Here is a 25,766-nt window from a genome sequence, read left to right as displayed (position 1 = left end):
TAACACTTCTACATCAGACAATCAAATAATCTTACAAGCAATTTGTTGTTTTCAATATTACTTTTAAAAGTTGGTCGCTATTTAAGATTACAAGAAAGAGTAACTCCCTGGTGATTTGGAATCAGATCACTGTTGTGTCTAATTTAAATGCACTAATTTAGGAATATAAAAGTTTTATCCCCCCATTTAGAAGATAAAATATACACTTATACACTGAAACTAAAGTCATTAAAACTAAAATAAATAAGCATTAAAATGCTGCAATAAACATCTGCTACAGGATCTCTGGGTTGAGCAGTACCTGTCAGCAGGAGGAACTGTTGGCAGTTCAGCTCAAGATCCTGTATCAAGATTTTAACAAGTAGCTACACAACAATCTGTTTCTAAATCACACTCATGAATTAAAAACTAAAACAATTATTGAGCAGGCTGTAGGAGTGTAACATGGATGTAATAAATCTAATACTGGTATTTATCAGAATCAGTTTTAATATCACCGCAATATGTCATCACATGTGTTGTGGCAGCAGTATATTCCATACATAATAAACTATAAATTACAATGTATATAAAAATTAAATTAAATAAGCAGTGTAAAAAGCACAAAAAAAAGAAAAAATAGTGAGGCATTGTTCATAGGTTGGTTGTCCATTCAGAAATCTGATGGCAGAGGAAGAAGCAATTCTTGAATCGTTGAGTGTGTGCCTTCAGGCTCCTATACCTCCTTCTTGACAGTAGCAATGAGAAGAAGAGGGCACATCCCGGGGGATGGGAGTCCTTAATGATGGATGCCGACATTTTGAGGCATTATCTTTTGAGGATGTCCTTGATGCTGGGAAGGCTAGTGCTCATGATAGAGATGGCTGAGTTTTCAACGTTTTGCAGCTTTTTCTGACCCTGCGCAGTGGCCACTCCATACCAGACGGTGATACAACCAGTTGGAATACAATTCATGATACATCTGTAGAAATTTCCGACAGTCTTACCTGGGTATCGCCACGGAAATCCTGGCTTTCCAGTGCCGGGACTAGTTTAAGTCACCTGTTGCCCTGTGACTGTCCTGGTGCATTTCTGAAGGAGTGAGGCGGAGCAGCATAATCTTCTGTGGGACTCCCAATTCGCAGGCTGGACAACCCGTATCTTGACCTGGTTCTCGTTGAACTGCATTGATTGTTCAATTGTGACAAAGGAACATGCAGCTGATTGATCAGGTGGTGAATTGATTTGGCGTCCTCCCTGCAGAGGGCTCTATCTTTTCATGCAGGCTTTAGATTGCACACATTTTCGACTTGGCGGGCCTGATTCATCGCTCCTGCACTGCAAGTTGCTTAGTGTGTACTTTTACTAACATAACTCAGTAAAAACTTTAATCCTACTTTTTGTCATTCTTGTTCCACATATACAGTATGTAACACTCATGCCTTGGGGCCAAATGTTGGGTTAATACAGATGGGTTCCCCTAGTCAGCATGGTTCCCAGCTGTATGACTCCAAGACAAATAAACGAAAGACAGAGGCTCTCAGGAGAAAGATGAGCATTTAAATTTTGAAGACACGAGAGACTGCAGATGCTGGAACCTGGAACAACGCACAATCTGCTGGAGGAATTGACCAGGCCAGGCAGCATTTGTCAGGGGGAAGGAATCGTTGATGCTTTGGGTTGAAACCTTGCATCGGCACATCTGGTGCAGAGCCATGACCTGAGCCACTGGCAGTCCCTTTCTCATGCCGGCAGGTGCTGCTCAACCCACTGAGTTCCTGCGGCACATTTTTTATTGCAGCATTTTAATGTTTGTTATTTATTTTAATAACTTTTGGTTGTGTGCAAGTGTATATTTTAGCTTCTAAAAGAGGAAAAAAATCTTTACATTCTTAAATCATTAAACTATCTTTTAAGAAAGAACTTCTGTACTTTTACAAGTGTTGCTGAATGTAAATGAATATTGAATGACTCTGATCAAACTGACAGTTTTGCAAGCCACAAATAAATAAATAGGCATCTGTTAGTCTCGTGAGACAATGGATTTGCGCTTGGAAGGTTTCCAGGGCGCAGGCCTGGGCAAGGTTGTATGGAAGACCGGCAGTTGCCCATGTTGCAAGTCCCCCCTCTCCACGCCACCGATGTTGTCCAAGGGAAGGGCACTAGGGCCGATACAGCTTGGCACCAGTGTTGTCACAGAGCAATGTATGGTTAAGTGCCTTGCTCAAGGACACAACACGCTGCCTCAGCTGAGGCTTGAACTAGCGACCTTCAGATCACTAGACCAACGTCTTAACCACTTGGCCACATGCAAGCCATAAAATGAGTGGAAATGGGGTATAGGGGAGGAGATGAGAATGGACACATCACAGACACGGCAGCTGTTGAAGTCATTAAGAATGTGTAGCCATCCCCTCTCTGCTGAGACAGCCCCTACAATGGATTTGTTCACATTGACGGAATGGCAACTGTAGTGCAGGGGCAGAGCAGTAACAGAGATTCTGTCCTAGTCTTCTTTCTTCCTGAAGTTACTTGGAGAAAATCAGCCAGAACGACTAAACGTCATACAAATAAAAAGGGATTTACAGAGAGATACAAAGGTTATGATTATTTATTTTAAAATCAATCTTGTAACATGTGATGCTGTCAGAAATCCTCTGCCTTGTCACTTGTGCGTGAGAAGGGGTGAACCCATCTCTTGTATTGGCTAGAAAGCTGTTTTTGCCAAGGTGGCATTCAGCAGGGTTCCCAATTGCATAACACTTGCTGGAAAACAGGGATGCTATCTTATGATGTGGAATTGTGCCAGCGGAATATGCGGAAGTAACTACAATGGAGTAGTATAATTAAATGTTTTGACTGGGTCATGATGGTAATGGTACACACTGGGCAACCCTACAATGCATGACCGACGAACTGAGCCCACTGAGATAAAAGATGTGCGCTCACTCGAAAGCCCACACACAAGAGAGAGTACCTCCAGAACGCAGGAGGCCCAATGAACTCACCGTGCGATCAATCGGCTGCATGCACACTCGCTATATTGTCGCAATCGACCTGATATGGTACCGTATATTCAATGCCAACTTTCAAGCAAGAACTGGATTGAAATTTAAAAAGGAAAAAAAGTAGTGCAGGGAATTGGGATCAGCTGAACAGCTCTTTCATTGTTCCTCTGGAACAGGGATAATTTACTGAATTGACTCAATGTGTGATGGACTTCACTTGAATGGGCGGTGTTTACAGGATTACCTCACTGTCACACCTTCGGCAATCACTCAACTTGTGCGTGAAGAATAGATGGCCTGTGCAGAACAGAGGGGTGGCAATGCCCATGAAGAACAGGTGGTGGTGCAAAACACCAGAGGGCAATCAGTATCTGTAAAGTTTCCCATTATTATGATTACATCCTCTAATACATTGTTCGACAATTCCTGACAAAAATACTATGGACAGAAAAGATCAAGGACTCCATTTAGTTTCTGATTCAAACCCTGTGAATTCAATCCATAAGATGATCACTGACCCAGGTTACCATGGCAGCTGAGGTCAGGCAGTTGCTTGATTTGTTCAGTTCAAGGCAGGAATGAGTAAATGCAAGCTCTTGCAATAAAATCAATATATATATATGACCTCTTTATCCTTCTGGAACAGTACAACTTTCACTCATTAACTATTTTAAAACTCTCAGATGAGCCACCATCATGTGATTCCCAATCTAATTACACAGATAAAGACACCAACTTTATTGAGAGAGTCTGAAGAGATTAGCTGCAATCAAGTTTCAATGCAAAAATCCAATTAGCTATGTTTTTTCAAAGAAATTTTACTGGGCAACACTGAAAATATAAAAAAGGAAACTAATCTTGGTCCAAATGCAAAAATTGCAGTGCCTTTTAAATCTTCAGAGTGTCTCAAATTGCTTCACATCCAAAGAGTCATTGTTAGATGAATAAATATTATGGTCAGTTTGCCCAGTGCAAACAAGAAAGACATAATGCCTCATTGAAGGGCATTTTTGTTACAGGAATGAACAATAGTCAGGACATTGGCAGAACATTCTGCTCTTAATTTAATATAATGAGATGTTTTATACTTATACATTCTCTTGCCTAAATTGACGGTGCAGAGGTCGAGACGGTTTGGAGCTTCAAATACTGAGGAGTGAACAGCATAAATAACCTGTCATGGTCTAACCACATAGAAGCCATGGCTAAGAAAGCTCACCAATGCCTCTACTTCCTCAGGAGGCTAATTAAATTTGGCATGTCCCCATTAACCTTTGCCAATTGTAATCAATGCACCATGGCAAGCAACCTATCTGGATGCAGCACGGCTTGGTATGCAAGTTCTCTGCCCATAACCACAAGGAATCCATCATCCAGCATCACCCCACCACCCAGGACATGCTCTCTTCTCACTGCTGTCAGCAGGACTGTGGTACAGGAGCCTCAGGATTCACCACCAGGTTTAGGAACAGTTATTACCGCTCAAACATAAAGGCTCTTGAACCAAAGGGGATAACTTCACTCAACCAATCACTAAACTGTTCCCACAACCTATGGACTCCCTTTCAAGGACTCATCATCTCATGTTCTCTATATTTACTGCTTATTTATTTATTATTATTTCTTTATTTTTCTTTTCATACTTGCACAGTTTGTTGTCTTTTGCATGTTGATTGTTTGACCATCCTGCTGGGCGCGCTCCTTCATTGATTCTACTCCATTTCCTGTATTTATTGTGAATGCCCACAAGAAAATATCTCTCAGGGTTGTATATGCTGACATATGAACTTTGATTATACATTTACTTTGAACGACATAGAGCTTTGGACACAGCTCGGCACATTACGGAGACCAGCCTCCCTTCCAGCAACAGTGTCTACACTTCTTGCTAGCTCAGTAGACCAGCCAGCATAATCAAAGATCCCACCAACCCTTGGTGTTCTTTCCTCTTTGCCCCTCCCACTGGGCAGAAGATACAAAAGCCTGTAATCACATGCCACCAGGCTCAAGGAGAGCTTCTCTCCTGCTGTTATAAGATGGACTCTTATCTTAAGATTTCCTCCTGAGATAAAATACTCTCAGCCTCACAATCCACCTCATTGTGATCATGAATCTTACTGCTGTCAACCTCTGAACTGTTAACTTTCTTCCGCATTCTGTTATTGTTTTGTCTTGCACTACCTCAAAGCACTGTGTAATGAATCGATCTGTATGTACAATATGCAAGAGAAGTTTTTCCACTTTACCTCAGTATGTGTGACAATAATAAACCAATTTAGCAACAGTATTCAAAGATGAACATTCAAGAGGACTAGAATATAAAAGTACTGGCGAGGCCTCACTTAGAGTATTATGAGGAGGTTTGGGCCGCTAAATCTAAGAAATGGTTCAAAGGAGGTTCACAAAAATGATTCCAGGATCGAACAGCTTATCATATGAGGAGCGTTTGATGGCTCTGGAGCTATACTCACTGGAATTCAAAAGAGTGGTTGGGGAGGGGGGGGGGGAGAGAAGGAGGGCAGCAGAATCTAAATGAAACCTATCAAATGTTGAAAGGCTGCAATAGGGTGAATGTGGAGAGTATGTTTCCTATGGTGGGAGTGTCTAAGACCAGAGGACACAGCCTCAGAATAGAGTGATGTCCATTTAGAATGATGAGAAGGAATTTCTTTAGCCAGAGTGGTGAATCTGGAATTTGTCGCCACAGGTGGCTGTGGAGGCCAAGTCATTGGGTTAAGGCAGAGGTTGATAGATTCTTGATTAGTCTGGGAATGAATGGATACAGGGAAAAAGCAGGAGATTGGGGCCAAGATAGAAAAGAATCAGCCGTGATGAAATGGTGCAGCAAACTATATGGGCCAAATGGCCTAATTCTGTTCCTGTCTTGTGAGCAGATTGTACTCGTACATTTACCAATACCATTCCCTTTGTACGAAGCCAAATAATAAGAAGCCAAACACAAATAAATTTGCAACTATATTATGCAGTTCCTGCTCTTATCATCCAGCTTCTTTTAATACGAGAGAGTGGCATGTTGACAGTGGAGATGGGGATGGAAAAAGCATTAAGGTAGTAAGTGACCTTAAAATGGTGGAATCAGGTGAGGTATGGCATGTGGCAGGTGGTGCAGGTATGCAACATGCTCAAGGTTGATATAGAGTCATTGCCAGATAGATGATCCTTGTGGGCAGATAAGCCAAAACAGCCCATCCGAAGTAAATTATCAAAGTACACGTCACCATATGCAACCCTGAGATCGGTAAATACAAGAAACAACAGAATCAATGAAAGACTGCACTCAACAAATAACCATCGTGTAACAACAACAAAACGTGCAAATACAAAAGAAAAATAATAATAATAATAAGCAATAAATAGACAACATGAGATGAAGAGTCCTTGAAAGTGAGACCATAGATTGAGGAAACAATTCAGTGATGGGGTGAGTGACGTTAAGTTAAATTATCCCCTCTGGGTCAAAAGCCTGATGGTTGAGGGGAAATAATTCCTGAACCTGGTGTGAGTCCTGATGGCAGCAGTGAGGAGAGCATGGCCTAGATGGTGGGGGTCCTCGATGATGGAAGCTGTTTTCCTGCAACAACACTGTGCAGATACGTTCAATGGCAGGGAGGGCTTTACAAGTGATGGACTGGGCTGTACCCACTACTTTTTGTAGGCTTTTCCATTCAAGGGAATTGTTGTTTCCATACCAGGCCATAATACAACTAGTTAACATACTCTCCAGCACACATCTATAAAAGTTTGTCAAAGTTTTAGATGTCATGCCAAATCTTCGCAAACTTCTAAGGAAGTAAAGGCGCTGCCATGCTTTCTTCGTAAGGGCATTTGCGTGCTGGACCCAGGACAGATCCTCTGAAATAGTAACTCCATGGAATTTGAAATTGCTGAGCCTCTCCACCTCTGATGCCCCAATGTCAACGATCAGTTCCCTTGGTCTTGCTGACATCAAGTGAGAGTCTTCCAAGTTTGGAAGACGCATATCCATATTTACTTGAAGCCATTTATTGGCAGATTCACTTGTATGTCTTCCGTCATCCGGCACCATTTAACTTTGAATTACCATCAAAGGCTACTTCAATTGGATGCTACTCCTGTTTTTCAAGGTTTTGAGCAAGTTTCTATTCTGAGAACCTCTTTCTTGAGTCTCTTTTTAAAACTCCTCTTTTTATGACATCTGGAGCAGTTTTTAAGTAGCAGTTAAGAATTACATGCTGTTATTATACACAAGGCAACCTACAACCTAAAAAAGATAAAATTAAAAATTCTAACACAAATAGCACAGACTACCATTAAAATAAACTAGGCGATTGACCAAAAGGGCTCATATTTTTCATATTCCACAATTTTAAATCCATTCCAGGACATCTCTAGTGCAAATCAATCGCAAGCCATTTACTTAAAGCCGAGGCCTTTTTTCCACCAAATAGCCTGCTAGAAGATCGTTCACATGCAGCTCTGTGAATTTAATACAAATCAAATAGCTCGCAGTGCTAGATGCTAACCGAGAACAGTGATCAGAAATAACACATTGTAGGAAAGCAAAATGGATTACAATATTCAAAGGGTGATTTACTGAATAACTCTGACCCCAATAACTGGAAAAGAAATGACAACTGGAAATAATGAATATGTAACAACATGTTCAAAAATAGTGTTGAGATTTTTTTTCAGTCAGATAAACTACCACTTCAACAGATGTTCTATTGGTTTCCTACCATTGATAGAGGTATATCATTTATAAACACTTTCAAATATCAGCTCAGCATATTATTTCAAAAACCAGTTTATAATAAGGTATGCAATGTTCCTGCACAGGATGCCATAAGATCATCTACAACAGTCGATAAATTCTTGTGTAAATTATTTCAAACACTGAATAAAACATGAATCTATCCAACAATTCAAATACAGTACTACAATATACAAAAGTTTTAAATACATATATATTATAGATAGATAGAGCCAGGGTGTCTAAGAATTTTGCACAGTACTGTATAATTTTATGTATTGCACTGTACTACTGCTGCAAATAAAAAAAAATGCCATGATAAACTTGATTCTGATCTAGGTCTCTATTGTGAACTGAGAGTGGGAAGGGGACAGGGAGAATGGAATCATGGTTGGGAGAAGGGGACAGGGAGAGTGGAATCATGGTTGGGAAAAGAGGAAGGGAGTGGGAAGCACCAGAGAGATTTCTCTAATGATCAATAAACCAAATGTTTTGAATCAAATGACCTTGCCTGGTGTCTCTTGGGCTGGGTGTGTTTGCACCCATACCAACCACCAGCCCAGCACTCCTTCTCTGACACCTGTCCCACATCCCTCTTGCAGCGCACCACCCACACAATTCCCAATATCCTTTACTCCCGCCTGGTTCACAGATTTGCTTTCCACTCCGTTGACTAATACAGTACTGTGCAAAACTCTTAGGCACCTTAGCTACATATATTTGTCTACGACTTTTGCACAGTACTGTATATAGGAAGGATTCTTGTTAGTTGTGCTAAGTTTTTTCTTGTCATATCTATTCAGTACCTGATGCACTTGCAATCTTAGTGCTATCACCATTTCTCATAATTTCAGCACTGATAGGAAGCTCCACCAAGGTTACTTAACATACTTAGCACCCGGCAGCTTGTTGAAAAATGTGCTAAAAACAAACAGTAACGCTATCCCAATAATCACCTGAGAATCATGATTAATTCTGAGCCAAAAGCAGCCATTTTAATTTCACATATTAAAGCACACAAGCTGACATTAAAAGGCATGAAATTAAAGAACAAAAATCTAAAATCTGGCTCCAGATACACCTCATTTTAAAATTGAAATGGCACATGAAGACAACTGCACACACATTACATGTTAAACATTAACGGCCAGTAGAATCACTTCCTGACACAATTTACTTAGCACAGTTGACATTAGCAAAGCAAGTTTAACAGCTAAAAATGCCAAAGGTTGTTCAAATATATTTGCTCCATTATTAGCAGAAGTTTGGAGGAATTTTTTTTGGAATATCTACAGCCTAACAGAGATCTTTTTCCTAGGACAGAAATGGCAAATACAAGGGGGAATAATTTTATGGTGATTAGAGGAAAGTATAGTGGGAATAACAGGGGTACATTTTTTTCCCCAAACTGAGAGTGGTGGGTGCACAGAACGCTCTGCCAGGATGGTGGTAGAGGCAGATACATTAGGGGCGTTTAAGCGATTCTTGGATAGGTACATACAGACATCCCACCTCTCCCGGAACTTCCGGGAGTCTCCCGCATATTAATAGTGGCTCCCTGATGCCCGCAAATTATATACAATATCAGGGAACACACATAAAAGTTGCTGGTGAATGGAGCAAGTGTTGCTTGAATTTCCAGCATCTGCAGAATTCCTGTTGTTTACAATATCAGGAAAATCAATTTTTTTGACAGCAAGCGAGAGAAAAGCAAGAGAGAGCGCGCGCGAGAGAGGAAGCAAGAGCGTGCGAGTCAGGAGAGAGCGAGCGAGAAAGCGAGAGCGCGCGAGTGATATAGATAGAGAGACAGAGACAGAGACAACGAACGAAAGCGCACCATTGCAGAGTGTTCTAAAAAATAATAAAATGTATGTCACCCCAGACTACACTAAAGTGTACCCCTGCCTAATAGGGGTCAAAATAATGACAGTGTTGCTCGCTGCACTGTTTGCAACAATGACTTTTCCATTGCCCATGGTGGGTTAAGACTGTAAAAGACATGTTGAGGTGAGTTTAACAGGTGTCATTCGTTCATTAGCATAGCTAATGTTATTTAAACTAGCTGGCCAGCTGCTAAGGAGCTACTCTATTGCAGACATCCCACCTTTCCCGGAAGTCTCCCACAAATTGATGGTGCTACCTCCCTGAAATGAGTTTTTGCAGGGTGGAATGTCTGTACATAGAAGAAAGAAAAATGGAGGGCGATGTGGGAGGGAAGTGTTGGATCAGGGATTCACAACCTGGGATCCATGGTTCCCTCAGTTAATGGTAGGGGTCCAGGGCATAAAAAAGGTTGGGAGCCCCAGATGGATTAAGTTTAAGATCGGCACAACGTCATGGACCAAAGGGCCTGTACTATGCTGTAGTTTTCTATACTTTATGTCCTAGTATTAAAAAGGGGCACAACTCACAATGAGACACAATGATCTGCATGCAGCACCTCTTACCCTCACTTTTCTTTGGCCTACACCACATTAAGTCATTCACTCAAGCTCTATTCACCAATCACAGCTTTATCTTCTACAATCTCTCATAACTGGCCCATTGATTAATCCACGGTTTACTCTGGGAACACCGATGGCACAGGACTTATTCATAGAAAGAAAACAGGAGCATGAGTGGGGTATTCCAATGGTTTTCAATGTGGGTCATATGCACCCCCCCCCCCCAAGGGGCCACGCTGGATTTCATAGAGGCACAAGAACAAGAAACTGGGCCAAAAATAAGTGAATACATGTAATTTAATTGAAGCCCAAATGGGGAAATATGCTAAATGATACAGGAAAAAGTACGTGTGTGTGTGTGTGTGTGTGTGTGTGTGTGTGTGTGTGCACGCGCACACATGCGTGCTGCTATTCTAGGAGCAGATTGGGATCATTTTAATTGGGTTATTCGAGTTTCTTGCTTTGTGGCTACCTATAAGCAGACAAATTTCTAGGTGTATAATTTAAACATTCTTTAATAAGTGTGCTTTGAATCTTTGCCATGCTTCAGCATTCTCCGCCGGCCCCCATTAAATGTATCTAGGCAATCAACAATGCCATTGATGCTATTTACAATGGAATGTACATGAACTATTCAGTGCAATGGGTAGCATCAAACAGCGCAGGCAACCGGGTTCCATTCCTACCACTGTCTGTAAGGAATTTGTATTTTCTTTTTACATTGTTCCACAGTAATCTGTTGATTAATCCTTCCACACTCTGAAGATGTACGCATTAGTAGGTTAATTGGTCACACGTTGTAATTGGGCTACGTAGACTGTTGGAGTCCAAGGGCCTGTTACAATGCTGTATCTAAAAATATATTAAAAACTCCTTATCTCTACATACCTTGCCTTCTGTAGACCAAAGTTTATTTTTATGAATCACAAACAAGTGAAAATGGCTTTGCCATGTTAATCCAAAGCCTTTCTTCAGGGAGGGTGAGGAGTGAAAGGAGGAAGGGAGTTTGATGAAACAGAGAAGAAAGATGGTAGAAGATGAGAAAAGAGGGAAGTGGAGATAAGAGAAAGGTGGAGGGAGGATGGGGAAGTGAATAGTCCTGTATCGGAAAAGATCCTGCACTTGAATGGAAAATTGCTGGGGTTCTGCCCTATACCCTGCATAATTTTCCTCATGCAGGCACCCCCTCTCCCCCACACAACCCTATAAAGATCAAATCCTGAACCATCCTACAGAAACATGGCTTAAGCCATGCCTGGGCACAACTTGTGCAAGGGTCACCCAACAGACCAGGGTTGGAACTTTGCCATCAGTGACCAGCATTACAGCTGCTGCACAAGATGCCTATCACTCTGAAAACACAATGGTGCTAACTCTGGTGTAAAACGAAGCACCAGTCCTGTGGAATACCACCTTCAACTCCCACTCTTTCATTTTCTACTCTTGATAAAAATCTTTTCTATGTATTCTGCCTCTTGTTCACTGGCTCTGTCTATCTGCCCAAGTTGTTGCTTTCACCCACTTGAGTTACACCACAAAATGAGTAAAATTTATATCATTGCAATAACTGCTTTTAGCAGAAATGAACCCCTTTTACAGAATCACAACTTGGAAGAAGACCAGCAATACAAAAGCTTCAGCAGATGCTGGAAATCCAGAGTAACATACACAGAATGATGGAGGAACTCAGCAGATCAAATCAGCACTTACGGAGGGGAATAAACAGTCAACATTTTGGGCTGAGACCTTTCATCAGAATGGAGGAAGAAGGCAGCCAATCAGTCCTTTGAGTCTGTCAGTTCCATATAAGAGCAACTCAAGCAGTCAAGTTAAAGTTTAATTCTTATTCAACCACATAAGTACCCATGAATACACCCAAACAGTGTTTCTCTGCACATAAGATAGCAATAAAATATAGTCACACAAACAAAAAAGTCCAAGTCCGAGTTCATGAACATTATAGCAGTCTCCAGTTGAACACAATATGGCCTGTCTTGTGCTAAGCAAACACCGGGGGTAGTACCGGTTTCAGCATGGACGCTGCACCACACTGCCACTGGCACTCTGGTGGAGTGCCCGACTCCAACACCTTCCCCAGGCGGCTGTAGACAGGCAACACTGCAGCTTGAAGCCTAGTCCTTGCTATGACCGAGGCAATGCAGCTCTCCCACCATTTGCCAATAAACCAATGAATTGGACTTACAGCATTCCACACTACCAATGTCCAGCAGGAGGGTCTTGCAAACACAAGAAAAGCGACTAAGGTAATTATTCACTGGTAGACTGCACACTTCCTTCATGCACCAACACCTCTCTGTCACAGGCAGCATCACAGTCCACACCATGTCCAGCTCCTTTAGCTTCTCCACTAACAGGTAACTCACCGATGGGGAAGACCCTCAGTACTTTAAGTTCTTAATGTCCAGCAAGGTCTTGCAATCACAAAAGATCAGTTTTTAAAAAAAGGCAATTATTAAGAGCGATTGCATTCTCCCATCATCTCCCCACAATCCTGCAATATTTTCCCTTTCAAGTATTTGTCCAGCTCCCTAAGGAACATCATGTTTGGCTGTGTCTCCACTACTCACACCAGCAGCAGATGTCAGACATCAATCATTCTCTGCATAAAAATGTTCCACCTGTTAATTTTGGCTCCTTTGTCAATTACCTTCATTCTAGCTCCTCTGTTGCTTCACATTTTGGCCAATGAAGATGGTTCTCACCATCTACTGTCTCCCCTTCGCAACTTTAAATATCTCCAAAAGACCGCTTGGCTGGTTGTGTTTCAAGGAGAAAACACCAACTCCTGCAATCCATCCACGTAACTGAGTCCCTCATTGCTTGAAGCACTGCAGCAAATTCTTCGGCTCCCTCTCCCATCTGTTCTCAAATACAACACCCAGAACTGGACACAATAACCACGTGGTTGAACCAATATTATTCAAAAAATCATTATGACTTCCTTATTCTTGCAGTCTATGCCTCTGTTGATAAAGCTGAGAGACCTTTGGGCTTTTTAACCACTTTCTCCATTTGCCCTGGCACCAATGGCTTATGAAGATGTACTTCCAAATCTTTCAATTCCTGTTAGAATTGTGCCTTCTAGCTGAAAATTGCCTTCCTCAATTTTCTGATCAAAATATAACACTTTGCACATTTCTGTGTAAAATTTAACCCTCCACAAGTCATCCCATTCCACCAGCATTTCTATCTCCTCCAGATGACTATTATTTTCTGACTCACAGCTTATTAGACTTTATGCTGACTCAACTTCTAAGGAACGCCTACTTTATTAGTGCACTTTATTCACATCTCACGCTATCTGCAGTTTTACCTTGGCATGATATATATTAATGACCTCAGATTTCAGTTCTCTCTTGTATTCTGAGAACTCGTGCTCTCAGTATTATTTATTTTTTTATTTGCAGAATTTGTCTTCTTTTACACATCCATTGTTTATCCGAATTCGTTCGGATATAGTTTTTCATAAATTCTATTCTACTTCTTTACCTTCCTGTAAATGCCTGCAAGAAAATGTAGTTAATGGTGACATATACGAACGTTGACAATAAATTTACTTTGACTTTGAAAAAGAAACACGAGCAAACAAAAGCACAACATTAAATAACTTACCTGGCATCTTGCTAAGAAAGTAGAATTTAGTGGCATAGATTGTGGCCAGAACCTGTTTTCTTAAACAAAATGTCTTTCAATGCTGGCTTTGCTGATATTGCCACATTCAACACATCATTCCCCAATGGTAAAGGATGATAACCTCAAACAACGTTAACATCTTATATAACCGAATGATACACTAGCTTTGAGTGAACACTTTATCCAATAAGGTAGGGTGAGTAAAAATTTTAAAATCCACAATCACTAAAAATCTAAAATAAAAAACAGAAAAATTGTGAAAATACTCAGGAGGTCAAGACACATCTGTGGAAAGGGAAATCGAATAACATTTCAGGTTGAACACCCGTCTGTTTTTAAGGTGGGTAGGTCTGACGTACATGAGAGAACTGAATTTCAACAATCTGTCAGCTTCCTTTCTGGTATTAAACCACATGGTAGTAGCAATTCAGACACCTCCATTTGAAACTTGCATCAAAAGACACAAACAGTAGTGGTTTCACAAAGAAACAACAGTTTCATCAGGGTCCCAAACAAGGATCATATTTTCCAATTTAGAAAAACAACAAATGCTTCAAGAACAGAAGAGACTCAAACAGCTGAAAACTAGGTAATGACCTCAATTATAAGCATATGAATACCATGAACAATGAAGGCTTTGTAACTTGAGCTGCAAGCACTGTTAACTTCATTTGAAAAGTAAACTCACACATCATACTTAAGGGAAAAAAAATAAAACAAATAAAATGAAGTTTTTTTAAAATCAGACTTAGGTTTGTGCACATTGGGGGTCTGCCAATGGGGTATGAGAAACAGAAATGTGTTTTATAAAATAATCCTTCCTTTCCAATCTGTTTTCCTTTTGCCTGTCCATATTCAAATCAGCAATCTTCCTCTCTTCATCATGTTGCAGCGTTTTATGTTCCTGCTTCAAATAATCCTCTTTTCTGCCTCCAACTAACATTCAGAACCCTGCTCACCACTCCCAATCCCTCCCCACCCCCCCAAACTAATACACAGTTTATGCCTGAACTGCCTTCCTTAAATAAATGCTGATATTCTTCATTCTTCAATGGTTCCAGCTTCCTTTCACAAACACCTATAGTGTATCAAGCTTAATCTCTGAACCACTGGTATCCTCTCATTGCAATAAATGTTCTCCTTGCTCTAATTGTCATCCATCTCTTTTCCTCCCCAATTCCTTCACAGTATTATGTCATCTTAGAGAGAGACAGCTGAGGAACAAGTCCTCCAACTCAACCAACCACCTGGACTCATTTTAAAATCCCTGCATTCTTATGAATTACCAGATTCTGCCATTGAACAACTAGGGGCAATTTAAACTGGCCAATTAAACTAGCAACTAGCGTGTCTTTGGGATGTGAGCGAGAACTAAACACCAGGAGGTAACCCATGTGCAGGCAGGGAGAACATGCAAACTCCACATACATAGCACACAAGGTCAGGATTGAACCAGTATCCCTGGCACTATGGGGCAGCAGCTCTATTAACTGCGTCACTGTGGCTGCCTTAACCATTCTCCTTTCAAATGGTTCAATGTACATTTATTATCAAAGAATGTATTAATTATACAACCTTGAGGTTCGTCTGCTTATAGGCAGCCACAAAGAAACCCAAAAGAATCCCAACTTAAAAATAAAAGACCCCAACATGTAATGCTCAGAGAAGAGGAAAAGAAAACACAAATCATTCAAACAACAGCATTCACAACAAAACTGAATCTATAGACCCAGGGCAGTCAGAGTAGGCTGAAAGCCTCAGTCTCAGTCCTTCCTTTCTCTTTGATCTCCGAGTGTTATTTCTACCCAATGTGGAAGGGACTCAGTAATCAAATGTTAAAGTGGTTTATGGTCAGAATAGGGAATGAGCTGCCAGAGGAAGTGTTTGAGGCAGGTATATTACCAACATTTAAAAAGAACTTGAGCAAGTACATAGATTAGGGTTGCCAACTTTCTCACTCCCAAATAAGGGACGAAAGTATCAGTCGAATATGGGACACTTGTGTTTACCCCGATAAAGACTACAATGACCATGAAGCCTTGCGCGGGCACCTGTTTGCGCATGTGTGATGTGTGCATACATGTACGTGCCAATTTTTTTTCTACAAATCAGTTTTCCCAATTCTGATACACTGTACATACATTATTTCTACTTTATATAGGCTGTGTATTTATCATATCATTCCTGCTTTTAATATAAGTTAGTGTTATTTTAGGTTTTATGTGTTATTGGTATGATTTGGTAGGTTATTTTTTGGGTCTGGGAACGCTCAAAAAAAATTTTCCCATATAAATTAATGGTAATTGCTTCTGTGCTTTACGCCATTTCAGCTTACGAACGGTTCATACGAACGCTCTACCTTAGCGGGGGAAATACGGGACAAGGGCAGTCCTGTATGGGACAAACCAATTTAGCCCAATATACAGGATGTCCCGGCTAATACGGGACAGTTGGCAACCCTAACATAGACAGGAAAGGTTTAAAGGGGGTCAGGTCAAATGTGGGCAAATAGGACTTAGATCGGAATCTTGATTGGAATGGACCAGTTAAGCTGAAGGGCCTGTTTCTGTGCTGCGTGACTCCTGGCTCTTAAAGAATTCTCATTCTCACAAAAGCCTCCCATTTGCAGTAAACAAAAATCATTTGATGCAGAACTTGAGGAAAATAAATATTTAGTGGAGTAAGGAAAGGACTGGTTGACAGAAAGAGGCAAGGTACTCACCTGGAAGCCTGATCAGTCTTGGTCAGAACATGCTGACTGACCTCTCAAATCATTTTGTGTTTGGAGAAAAGCAATGAAAAGATGCTGTGTATGGCTAATACAAAAATAAAAGGTTATTTGTTTTTAGCTCTCTGAAAAGATGACATGGATCAGACCTGGAGAAGAGTTCAGCAACATTTAAAGCCATTAACAAGATGGGCCAAATAGTGTCCTTCTGTGCTGTTTCATAGCAGAAATAGTACACAAAAAATATCTTCTACTGAGGTTTATAGGGAACAGAGCTGTATGGAACAGAACTTAGAAAATGAAACAGGAACGGTTGCTGTTAACAATCGGACTGCATGAGGGAATCATAAAATCTCAATTCCATAATCCATTCAGGAACAAGACTTTGTCCCAATAATTAATCAAAACCACTCAAGGAATGTGCCTAAAAGTCTATTTTTACAGCTTCCTACACAATTGGCAAAAGAAATTAAATAAAGTTGATCTCAAGTTAATCCATCTCAGAAACGGCATCATTGAACAGGCCACCGGACCAACCATGAATGAATTACAGTTTTAGGATAGAAACCACCCAATCAAAATTTTAAGCAACACACATAAAAATTGTCGGTGAACGCAGCAGGCCAGGCAGCATCTAAAGGAAGAGGTACAGTCGACGTTTGGGGCCGAGACCCTTCGTCAGGACTAACTGAAGGAAGAGCTAGTAAGAGATTTGAAAGTGGGAGGGGGAGGGGGAGATCCGAAATGATAGGAGAAGACAGGAGGGGGAGGGGTGGAGCCAAGAGCTGGACAGGTGATTGGCAAAGGGAATATGAGAGGATCATGGGATGGGGAGAAAGAAAGGGTGGGGGGAACCCAGATGATGGGCAAGGGGTATAGTGAGAGGGACAGAGGGAGAAAAAGGAGAGAGAGAAAAAGAATGTGTATATATAAATAAATAACAGATGGGGTACGACCGGGAGTTGGGGCATTAACGGAAGTTAGAGAAGTCAATGTTCATGCCATCAGGTTGGAGGCTAGCCAGACGGAATATAAGGTGTTGTTCCTCCAACCTGAGTGTGGCTTCATCTTGACAGTAGAGGAGGCCGTGGATAGACATACCAGAATGAGAATGGGACGTGGAATTAAAATGTGTGGCCACTGGGAGATCCTGCTTTCTCTGGCGGACAGAGTGTAGGTGTTCAGCGAAACAGTCTCCCAGCCTGCATCGGGTCTCGCCAATATATAGAAGGCCGCATCGGGAGCACCGGACTCAGTATATCACCCCAGTCGACTCACAGGTGAAGTGTCACCTCACCTGGAAGGACTGTCTGGGGCCCTGAATGGTGGTAGGGGAGGAAGTGTAAGGGCATGTGTAGCATTTGTTCCTCTTACAAGGGTAAGTGCCAGGAGGGAGATCAGTGGGGAAGGGATGGGGGGGACGAATGGACAAGGGAGTCATGTAGGGAGCGATCCCCGCAGAAAGCAGAGACGGTGGGGAGGGAAAGATGTGCTTAGTGATGGGATTCCGTTGGAGGTGGCAGAAGTTACGGAGAATTATATGTTGGACCTAGAGGCTGGTGGGGTGGTAGGTGAGGACAAGGGGAACCCTATTCCTAGTGGGGTAGCGGGAGGATGGGGTGATAGCAGATGTGCGTGAAATGGGAGAGATGTGTTTGAGAGCAGAGTTGATGGTGGAGGAAGGGAAGCCCCTTTATTTAAAAAAGGAGGGCATCTCCTTCGCTCTGGAATGAAAAGCCTCATCCTGAGAGCAGATGCGGCAGAGACGGAGGGATTGCGAGAAGGGGATGGCATTTTTGCAAGAGACAGGGTGAGAAGAGGAATAGCCCAGGTAGCTGTGAGAGTCCGTAGGCTTATAGTAGACATGAGTAGATAAGCTGTCTCCAGAGATAGAGACAGAAGGATCAAGAAAGGGGAGGGAGGTATCGGAAATGGACCAGGTAAACTTGAGGGCAGGGTGAAAGTTGGAGGCAAAGTTAATGAAGTCAACAAGCTCAGCATGCGTGCAGGAAGCAGCGCCAATGCAGTTGCCGATATAGCGAAGGAAAAGTGGGGGACAGATACTAGTATGGGCTTGGAACATGGATTGTTCCACAAAGCCAACAAAAAGGCAGGCATAGCTGGGACCCACACGGGTGCCCATGGCTACACCTTTAGTTTGGAGGAAGTGGGAGGAGCCAAAGGAGAAATTATTAAGAGTAAGGACTAATTCCACTAGACGGAGCAAAATAAAATCAAGATTTTATTCACTTTTTGGTACTGAAGTCTTTGTTGGTTCACTGAATAACCCCATCATTGGCTGAATGACACCAATTAATAAAGCCTTCCACAATATCATACTCTTATTCCGGAGTTATACTGCACAATGATGAAACCACCAAATATTGTAACCGAATAATTGGTAAAAGGAAGTGATTTCTACATCAATGACGGGAAAGGATATGGTTTATAGTTCGAGCTTCCTGCAAAGGATTTCCTGTGTTACTGATGGAACTGATGGACACAAGGCAGGGAGTGGCTGTGTATCCTTGGGCCAATATTCCAAAATAGTCAACTTTAGATTTCCAGGTACGCGAACAAGTTGGTGCAGGGCAACATCTATGGAAAGAAGAGCGGTCAACATTTCAGGATGAAACGTCGACTGTACATTTTTCTGTAGATGCTGCCTGGCCTGCTGAGTTCCTCCAGCACTTTGTGTGTGTGTTGCTCCAACTTCCAGCATCTGCAGACTTCCTTTTGTTCAAAAATTAAACATCAACTGGGTTTGAGTCTATCGATGCTAGTGTCTCCAGCATTTTCCATTTTAATTAGGAATAGAATAGTAGAAATGTAACAGCACAGTGTAGGACCCTTGTCTATGCCAACCATAAATTAAGTAATAAAGAGTCGATGTGTCAGGCTGAGACCCTTCATCAAGACTCATCACTCAGCCTCTTATACTCCAGTGAGAATAAACCCAACCCAGCTATCTCCCCTTCCAACTATAAACCTCCAGTTCAGGCAACATCCTGGTAAATTTCTTCTGAGCTGTCTTCCTCGCTTACTGCCACATCCTTTCTGTAATGTGGCAGCTAGACTGTACACAATAGATTGGAAAGGTTTAGAGGGATATGGGCCAAATGGGATTATAGAGTAAATAAACATCTTGACAGGCCCATTTCTGAGAATACTCAGGTTCATTAAATCTCAAGCTCATACAGATGAAAGCTCCACCAAGAAGGGGAGGCACCATCATAATATCCACTCCCAACTTGTTGAAGGAACTACCGAAGCTCAAAATTGCTGCAGGTTGCCAGCTGTCCTACTTGAACATTTTTCTAATGCAGCTGGGGTGTGGCTCTTTGCAAGTATGAGGTAGATGCAGAGCCTTGTCTGGTGACTAATGTTTAACACTTGACTGATGAATACTTACTCATTTTAAAATCAGAATTAGGTTTGCATGATCATTTACCAAATATTCATGGCCAGGAGTGGGTGATAATTATTGTTTGACAATATTAGCAAAATTTATGAATTTAATAACGGGGAGGAGAGAGAAGTAGGTAGGGAGGAGGGAGAGAGAGCGCGCGAGATGGGAGGGAGAGAGAAACAGAGTGAGAGCACATGAGATTTAAGGGTTATGGAGAAAAGGCAAGTAGGTGGAGTCGAGTCCATGGTCAGATCAGTCATGATCTTATTGAATGGCAGAGCAGGCTCAACCGGCCAGATGGCCGACTCCTACTCCTGCTCCTATTTCTTACGTTCTCACTGTTTGAAGAGGAACCTTGCCAGCTCTCAGCTGGAGCATCATGAAGCAACTTGTGACGACAGGAAACTCTCTGGGGAAACGTCACACCAAAGCACTCAACCTACTTATGCAACTGAAAAGGTAATTGTTTCATTTGAGAGCATACTTTGTGGATAGTAAATCCTTCAGAAGTGAAATATTTATGTAGTTATTATGTAGATGAACCAAAAGGATGCTTTTGGTAGGTAGGCTTTAATATTAACCTGTGTAACCCAAATCTTAGTATTACTGCACGTTTTGTTTCTGTGTGAATAAAACTAACACTCAGAATCCAAAGCCACTTCCTGAACCCTCAGATATGTGTTCCTGCTATGTATCTCACATTCAAAGCAACTGCAGTCAATATTTTAACCATATGGCAGTTACAGCGGCTAGGTGTTTTCCACAAACATTTTAAGTAGATCAAACTTGTCTGTAATCTGATCTCACATGTCACAAGGTAGCACACAACCTCAGAATGAAATGGAAGGCTCCAAGTCAGCTATATTTCACCCAACATTTTGACTCATTTTATCAGACCTGGAGAGAAAGTGAATTAACTCAGTGTCTGAATAGTCTCTGCATTCCTCAACAAGAAACAATAAATGACTAAGATTTAGTCTTCCTTCCAATGAAACAGGACATGGAGAAGTACATAGATAAGAGGGGTTCAGAGGGACACTGGGAAAATGGGACCAGCTTGGTGACATCATGGTCTCATGGATGAGTTGGGTCACAGGACAGTTACTATCACTCTGACAACGGGCAAAAAAGATCATAAAGAACATAGTGGGTCAAACGGCTTGAGCTGCATGATCATACTGGAAACCCCACTCCTAGTAGAAATACCGAAACAAAGTTTCCAAGGAATTTTGGCAATATCCTGCAGCTGAGATTTAGTACTACAAACAGTTTTACTCAGATATAAACACAAGAGATTCTGCAGATGCTGGAATGGTGATGAAACCTATCAACTCCTGCCTGAGAAGCTATATGAATCCACTCCAATTTGCCTAGCAACAGGTCCACAGCAGATACAATCTTATTGGCTCTTCACTCAACCCTGGAAAATCTGGACAGTAAAGATGCATACATCAGGATGCTTTTTATTAACTACATCTCGGTATTTTATACCATCATTCCCTCAAAACTAATCAATACATTTCAAGACCTTGGCTTCAATACCTCCTAGTGCAATTGGATCCTCTATTTCCTCCCTTGCAGACCCCAGTCAAGTTCAGATTGATAACAACTCCATCAGCACAGGTACACCACAAATCTGTGTGCTTGGCCCCCTGCTTTACACAGTTCCAATGCCATTTTCAAGTTTGCTGATGACACCACTGACAGAGACCAAATCTAAGGTGGTGACGAATCAGTATATAAGGTGATTAAAAATCTGGCTTAGTGGTGCCACAACAACCACCTCTTACTCAATAAAAGCAAGATGAAGGAAGTGATCATTGACTTCAGGAGGAGAAAACCAGAGGTCCATAAGCCAGGCACCTTCACCAATCCCCAAAATTCCAGTAGGTAGCACAGGAAGGTTCACTGTTTTCTGATTGTTCAGAGTTCCTGAAACTGATTTATAGTTATTCCTCAGCTAACAAAAAAACAAATGTATAAGTTTCAAAAAAAACCTTTCAAAATACGATGTTGTTTTGTCACTCATTTTAAAGTTGATTTGTGGCACACCATGCGAGTGACAGGAGAAAAATCTAGTTATTTAATTCTGCAATAGCTTCAAATATATTTGCTAAACAAGTGATCTACTTGGAATGGGTTTTCAGAAAGGCAAAGCCAATTTTTGTGAAGCAGCCTGCTTGATAAAACATTGCGTAACAATCTCTCAATGAAATTCTGGCCTCAATTACAGCCACATAAAAAGGAATTTACATTCTCTTTTCCCTGGTCACCAAGGCACCCTGGCCATTCCCTTTTCGCTATCTTCAGGAAGAAAATACAGGAGCCTGAAAGCCAAGGCATCCAAGACAACTTCCTCCCCAGAGTTAGCTGGCTTCTGAACCGATCACCTTTTTCACATCCCCTTCCACGTTCTTGCATTCTTCATTCTGTTCCTCTCAGCTTTTCTTTATTGTCATCAGCATTTTTTGGTACACTACTTCAAATTGCAATTCAATGTTTGCAATGTTCTTATGTCTTATGTGTTGTATCACTGTTCCTGTGTCTTGTGCACACTGTATTTATTGCTGTAAGCCATGTTACACGTTGACTGTCTCTCACCCAAAATACTTAGGGGCAGAAGTGTTTCAGACTTTTCAGATTTTAGAATATGTAATGAGATAGCTTGGATTCACCATCATTTCCAACTCTGAATGTACGTGCTACCGGTAAGCAGTTTTTGTCTTACACTTGTTCATCTTATGTATGTACTGATGCAGCCATTCAGCCTGTTAGGTTTTCACCAGCAACAATCTCGGCAAACTCCATCAACGAATTTCTCTGCTGCTTTGTAATCAACAGACACAATCACCACAAATCTTTAAAATATTTAATACCATGGCTTTTGTTAAATTTCTGTAACCAGCCTGCTGAATATTCACAATTACCTTAAATTCTCACTCCGTCGTAATGGATCTTTACTTGTTTCGTGATTAGCATTAAGCAGCATATACTTGACGGTGACGAATCTACTCTTTCAATAAATGTTCAAGATCTTCATTTTTCCACTTTATGATGTGTTTTTCTATTTTTCATTAACTTCTGTTCATTGCACACATGAAATCACTTCACAGAACTATCGGTATTGGACAGAGACCTGCGCATCCCCTGGGAACCTTCCCAGCACCTTGCGGTATTTTCCGTTTGTAACATCATGTCAGCACTCAAAAAAAAAACTAGGATTTTAGTGATTTTCAGATTTTGTAATTTCAGACAATGGGTACTCAACCTGTACCATGTATACTTTTTACTCTGTATCATGCAAGTAAGGAATTTCATTGCACCCTGGTGTATGAGATAATAAAATACTCTGAATCTGAATTATTTTGTAGGAATTCAAAGAATCAAGCAGCTAATTAAATATTTCAAGTGTGATTGTCACTGTAATCACTATTCCCTCTAAGCTGCATGGCTGCTCAGTAACTGAAATGCTTCCGTGCACATAGCTTTTGTTGCCGTGCACATGGCATTTTTAAAAAAATACAATGTTTTACTAAAGCGCACGTGTAACAATTTCCTGCTCAGAGCATTGGTTGGTCAGTGCAGCTGTTAAAAACTATTAGAGGGAACATTGATTCTGTTATGGGAAGAATATGCAGTTATATAGAACTGTGCAAAAGTCTTAGGTACATATACAAGGGGTGATTGATAAGTTTGTGGCCTAAGGTAGGAGGAGTCAATCTTAGAAAACCTAGCACATTTATTTTTCAACATAGTCCCCTCCTACATTTACACACTTAGTCCAGCGGTCGTGGAGCATACAGATCTTGGACCTTCACAAAGTGTCCAGAGATAGGTGATTGATAATTTCATGGCCTAAGGTAGAAGGAGATGAGGTATACGGCTCTCGTTACATGCACGTGCAGTTCAACTCTGAGTGATTACGCAGAAAGTTTGAATTTAATAACTCATCCCCGTCTACCTTAGGCCACGAACTTATCAATCACCCCTGATGAGTTATTCACTTCAAACTTTTTGCATAATCACTCAATCAAAGAGTTGAACTGCATGTGCATGTAACGAGAGCTGTATAACTCACCTCCTACAACCTTAGGCCACAAACTTATCAATCACCCCTGCTGTGGACACTTTCTGGAGGTCGAAGATCCGTATGCTCCATGACCGAGGGATGAGTGTGTAAATGTAGGTGGAGACTATGTTGAAAAATAAATGTGCTAGATTTTCTAAAATTGACTCCTTCTACCTTAGGCCACAAAATTATCAATTACCCCTCGAATATAGCTAGGACGTCTAAGATCTTTTGTATAATATGTATTGCACTGCACTGCTGCAAAAAAAACCCAACAAATTTCATGACGTATGTGAGTAATGATAAACCTGATTCTGATATGGGTCTCCACTGTGGACACAGTGGGAAGGTGGCAAGGAGAGGGGAATCATGGTCGGGAAAATGGGAAGTGAGAGGGCAGAGAGCGGGAAAAATCAGACGGATATTCTGTAATGATCAATAAAAACCAATTGTTTAGAATCAAATGATCTTGCCTTGTGTTTCAGGGCACCCACACCACCACCCGGCAATCCTTCTCTGCCACCTGTTCCACACCCCTCCAGTGACGCTCCACCCTCACCATTCCCAATATCTTTTACTCCCACCAGATTTACAAACTCGCTCTCCACTCCATATTGACAAATATAGTACTGAACAAAAGTCAGGCACCCTAGCTATACATATGAGCCTAAGACTTTTGCACAGTACAATAGCATGAAAAGCTTACGAAGCTCCCATCAACAGCAAATTAAAATCAAATAACTGCAGATGCTTGAAATCTGAAATCGTTGAAAGATTAAAAAAAATGTTCGAGGCATTCAGCAAGTCAGGCAGCATCTGTGGAGAAAGAAACTGAGTTAATATCTCAAAGACCTTCCATCAGAATGTCTTGTCAAAGGGTCTTCAATTTGAAATGTTAACTGGTTCTCACTCCACAGATGCTGCCTGACCTGCTAGGTGTTTCTAACATTAAGAGTTAAATGTTGCCAGGATACAAGGGTTAATGACCCTCCTCTTCTTGAAAATAGTGCCAGGGTTTCCCTTATCACTGCCCGGAGGAGTAGAAGGAGGTCTCAGTTCAAGAACCCAAGAAACAGGAGCAGCAGGATGGCCCCACAAATTATGTGCCTTCCAGTACAATCCACCATCAAATATGATTAAAGATATAGATCAGCTTTAATTATCACGGGTACATCAAAACATGCATTGAGACGCGTCGTTTCACTTCAACAAGTATTGGGCTGGGCAGCCTGTAAGTGTCACCATGCTTCCGGTGGCAACATAGCACCAGCAGAACTCAATAACCAACCCAGTGGTCCCCAACCACCGGGCTGCAAAGCATGTGCTACCGGGCCACGAGGAAACGATATGATTTGACAATATGAAACGATATGAGTCAGCTGCACCTTTCCTCATTCCCCGTCACGCACTGTTGAACTTGAAATAACCTACCAAATCATACTAAATAACACATAAAACCTAAAATAACACTAACATATAGTAAAAGCAGGAATGATGTAACAAATCCACAGCCTATATAAAGTAGAAATAATGTATGTACAGTGCAGTTTCACTTAACAGAATCGGGAAGATTAAGCCAAAACCGATTTGTAGGAAAAAAATTGGCACTTGCACGCGCACGTCACGCATGCGCACACAGGTGCCCGCGCAAGGCTTCATGGTCATGGTAGTCTTTCTCGGGGTAAACACAAGTGTCCCGTATTTGACTGCTACTTTTGTCCCTTA

The 25,766-nt window shown here is 41.5% G+C and overlaps 1 protein-coding gene across 4 annotated transcripts in view; it reads right to left on the bottom strand.

Annotated features, from left to right (window-relative positions):
- cyth1b (cytohesin 1b) overlaps positions 1-25,766 on the bottom strand; it is a 265,069-nt gene that overhangs the window by 106,707 nt on the left and 132,596 nt on the right. The window contains exon 1 of one of the 4 annotated variants that reach the window (XM_072242623.1): positions 13,815-14,019. The exons of the other annotated variants lie outside the window; for them this stretch is intronic. Coding sequence (XP_072098724.1) covers positions 13,815-13,821 — 7 coding nt within the window. The 5' untranslated portion in view covers positions 13,822-14,019. Of the gene's footprint in view, positions 1-13,814; positions 14,020-25,766 lie in introns of those variants that run through there. 4 annotated transcript variants of the gene reach the window in all.

The sequence above is a fragment of the Mobula birostris genome, chromosome 24 (genome assembly GCF_030028105.1).
Source record: "Mobula birostris isolate sMobBir1 chromosome 24, sMobBir1.hap1, whole genome shotgun sequence".
In the NCBI taxonomy this organism is placed as follows: Eukaryota; Metazoa; Chordata; class Chondrichthyes; order Myliobatiformes; family Myliobatidae; genus Mobula; species Mobula birostris.
Note: the sequence above shows the minus strand (reverse complement) of the source record. Positions and strands in the feature narration are given on the sequence as shown.